Source organism: Polyergus mexicanus, unplaced genomic scaffold, assembly GCF_030449975.1.
Source record: "Polyergus mexicanus isolate NDT 795.1 unplaced genomic scaffold, iyPolMexi1.0 SCAF_9, whole genome shotgun sequence".
NCBI classification, from domain to species: Eukaryota; Metazoa; Arthropoda; class Insecta; order Hymenoptera; family Formicidae; genus Polyergus; species Polyergus mexicanus.
In genome coordinates, this window is record NW_027223329.1 from 5288064 (window position 1) to 5291664 (window position 3601).

The following is a 3601-nucleotide window of genomic DNA, read 5'->3' on the forward strand; positions in this document are numbered from 1 at the left end:
GACACAAATCCGACCGACTCAACGAGAGCGGAGTGTTCGCCGCTCTCCTCGACTACGGTCTATCATTCGACCGCTTCAGCTAGCCGGACCGTGGGTTTGCGAGTTCGCTGCCCCGTCGAGTTTTCTCGACTCCGCCACGCTATCCTCAACTCCGTGAACAGAAGTAGGGACGGAGAGTTCTCCGCCCGGTCGAGGGTACTCGATCTCCGCTCGCATTCCCCGACCACTGGGAACACGCGATTAATCCCGCGACCACATTAATACTAGCGAATTATAATTATCGCGCCGAAATACCTACCACCTAATATTTCATTCTATTCCGCGCGCCGTCAAAATAAACACGGCCTTGCCGTACACGCGCCGACCGACCGCGCCCGATTTCTTGCGTGTTTCGCGTGCCGTCAAAATAAACACGGTTTTACGAATATTGTAAGCGGTTCGATATATCGAACATCGCGCACCGAATAATCTACGCGCATTATATCTAGCGCGTTGCACCATCCACCGCACGCTCACTATTGTAAATCGACCATTGCCGAAAGAGGCAAATAAAGACGATATCTAAATCTTTCGTGTGTCTCACCTTTTCACGAGCCCTGATCCCGACCGAGTTTATCCACGCACTCGCGAAAAGTGACCCCGTTACACGTGTCGTACAGAATCGACCATCTGTTTTTATCGAAATCCAGATTCATATCGTCGTACGGATAACATTCCGAGTTCAGATAGAGTTTCACGTTTATCAATTTGCAGTCGTCGAATCGACTCGTATCCTCGGACATGATGTTCTTCCGACCTGTCTGCAGAACGAAAACAACGTATCGCGGCTTCTCCAGCTGAGTCGCGGTCTTAATGGGCCACGAATGTTTGGTTGTACGCTGCAATAGCGGAAATTCGTACAGATCCCACGAGCGAAAACCCATACTAAGGTATTGTCCGCTTTCCAAGACGCGCAGCATCGACAGCTTGTTAATCTCGTTCAATACGACGTGCGGCATTCGCCATTGTATCTTGAATATGTCGATCACAGGCTCCAACACCAAATTTCCAATCAGGCAATTGTTGTCGTTGCGCGATCGTATTAAGATCAATTCGTGACGCGCGTTAATCACCACGCGCCTGTAATCCTCGCAAAATCCCAATAACATGTAGAGCGGTACGCAAAGATTAAAGTATCCATTCGTGTTAGTATGCGCATCCCAGCCGGTGTTCCTCATAATTACGGTTCTATCAGATGATATCGTTACACAGTTCTTGAGTGTGCTGGTTATTCCCACATTTCTGCTACGATCAATCTCCACACCGTCGAGTTCGTATCGAATCTCATCGAACATGAACGCGACGCAATTATTTCCCAGTACCACATAAAACCCTTCAGTTGGTTTGTTTATCTTTAGTTTTCCCTCGATGTATAGAAAACTCTCATACGGCAACGTATACAGATTCTGTTGTTGTATGGATATTCGTATCTCATCGCTGTGCTCAAACGTCGTATTGGCGTACGGGTTGTACGTGTGAGTCTCGATCTTGACGATACGGTCGTCAAAGACCGGCTCGCCTTCGATGTTAAGGATATCGGTCATGTTTTCTCAGATATTTCGCATCGCGAATCCCAAAGATTGCAAAAATTCAACGTTTGACGCGTTGAGTTTCTTTTTCTTGGTGCAATTGGATAATTGGATATTAGCGAATGTTGACGTTGTTGTTGTTGTTGTCGCGTTATCTCTCGCGTCTTTCGCTCCGCTCAACACGAGCATCTCATTTATCGCACACTAATTTTGTCGCCGTCGTATGTGCAATCTGATGGTGATCTCTTCTCCTCGAAAATCGAGCAATCGTCCGTCTTGATCCGCAACGCGTATCGTTAGATCCGTAATGCTCCGCGCGATGATCGGCAGGTAAATGATCGGCGCCGGCGTTTCCGATATCTTATATCCTGGTGGCACGCTCGGTGAAAATTCATGTATCGTATGAACGCGTTTGCCGTTGCTGAATGCACCCGCGGTCACATTACACTCTACGCGGATAATGTTTACGTTGATGATATTAATCGGTATGTCCGATTGGTGCCATTGTCCCGGCTGCAATATACGCTTCGACGAGAATATTGTTGGGTTTGTTAAAGTTTACTATGAAAGCGCACTTGAGCGTATTGTAATTAGCACGGAGCACTATCGGATATTCTACAGCTTCGTCTTCGTCACCGTTCGCTCGAACGGTCTCCTCGCGCGATATCCCCGCGATATCACCGCGTTTGTCGACACGATTGCCGGAGCGAACTACGTGTCGCGGGCGTTTCCGTGAAATTGCACGTTTCAAAAACTCGTGTATTGCGTGTATCTCGTACGATCCCTCGGTAATCGTAATTTCCGTGTCATCCTCATCGAAATAAAATTTATTATTCGAGGAATTCACGTTCGATATCGTATGATAAGTCTCAAAATTCGTTAGACCGAGTTCGTAATCACCGTCGCTCAAATCTATGGCTGGATGGTAGTGTGCCGCGAGGACGCTACTCTTCTCGGTCAGCGTGAATGTCATAGACATGTCGGCAAAACTGTTTAACGAATACTGAGTCTTAACGGCGCATCGTCAGGCTTTAAGTTCACACCGATTGTCGTCGACCGTTTGGAGAAACCGCAGACACAATCGTCCGCAGATGCTTTGATCGTAAGTTTGAAAGGACGTGCGATTGTACTCGATCTTCGTCACATTCCATCCGAAATATCGCACCAATTCATTCGGCGGTCGAAAATTACCAAAACCGTCGAAATATATAGCGCGATTTCCCCTCTTTGCGTACGCTACCCAATGAGTACCCGGTCCTTTGGTGTTATCCAAATTCACAATGCCGCTCTCGTTTCGATATATACCACCGATCGGTAACGAATCACGCATGAAAACCCCTCTAAAGTACGGTATACGCATACGTTTCGCCAATTGTTCTAATTGTATGTTCGTTGTCACACCCATGGGCATTTTTAGCGTCTTTTCGACGTTTTTTTCTTCTTCGTTGCCACTCCATGTCCACGTTTATACGGGACGAGATACAGTCCCTGTCCGTATTTATACGGAGCGAGATAAAGTCCGCGACCTTCCATCGCGCGATCGTGACGTTGCAGCTCCTCCAGCTGACGGCGCGCGGCTTTGCTGTCGTTCACTGCCTTAGCCACGCCAGCCGCTCCGCCGATCAAGGATCCGAGCGCGCTCAACATCGGTAGAATCGGCAATACACCGCCTCGTTTCGCTGTCGGAAGTATCCGTTTTTTAGTCGACCTTTTCCGCGTAGTCCTCATCTTCGACTTCATCTTCGTTTTCATACCCATGCCGATTTTTGTCTTGGCTTTCATCGCTGCCCAAACAGTTGTAGCTGCGGCTCTCTCACCGAGAGTCGAATCTTTCGCGACGATGCGAGTTTGCGCTTTCTCGTCGAGTATCCTGTCAGCCGCGTGTCTCTCGGTGAAATCGGCTTTCCGGGAATACGCTGTATCGTGTTCGCGACAGGCCGCGTCCAATGGATTTATACCCCGATCACCTCTCGCCAATCGTTTTTTCAAATGAGTGCCCGGACCGCAAAACTGATAGCCGGGGATATGTAACT

The 3601-nt window shown here is 48.4% G+C and overlaps 1 protein-coding gene across 1 annotated transcript; it reads right to left on the minus strand.

The window, feature by feature from the left end:
* Nucleotides 1-587: 587 nt before the first annotated feature.
* LOC138936516 (uncharacterized) lies at nucleotides 588-1583 on the minus strand. Its single transcript, XM_070301959.1, has one exon. The coding sequence runs from the start codon at nucleotides 1581-1583 to the stop codon at nucleotides 588-590; it is 996 nt and encodes a 331-aa protein (XP_070158060.1).
* Nucleotides 1584-3601: the final 2018 nt, after the last annotated feature.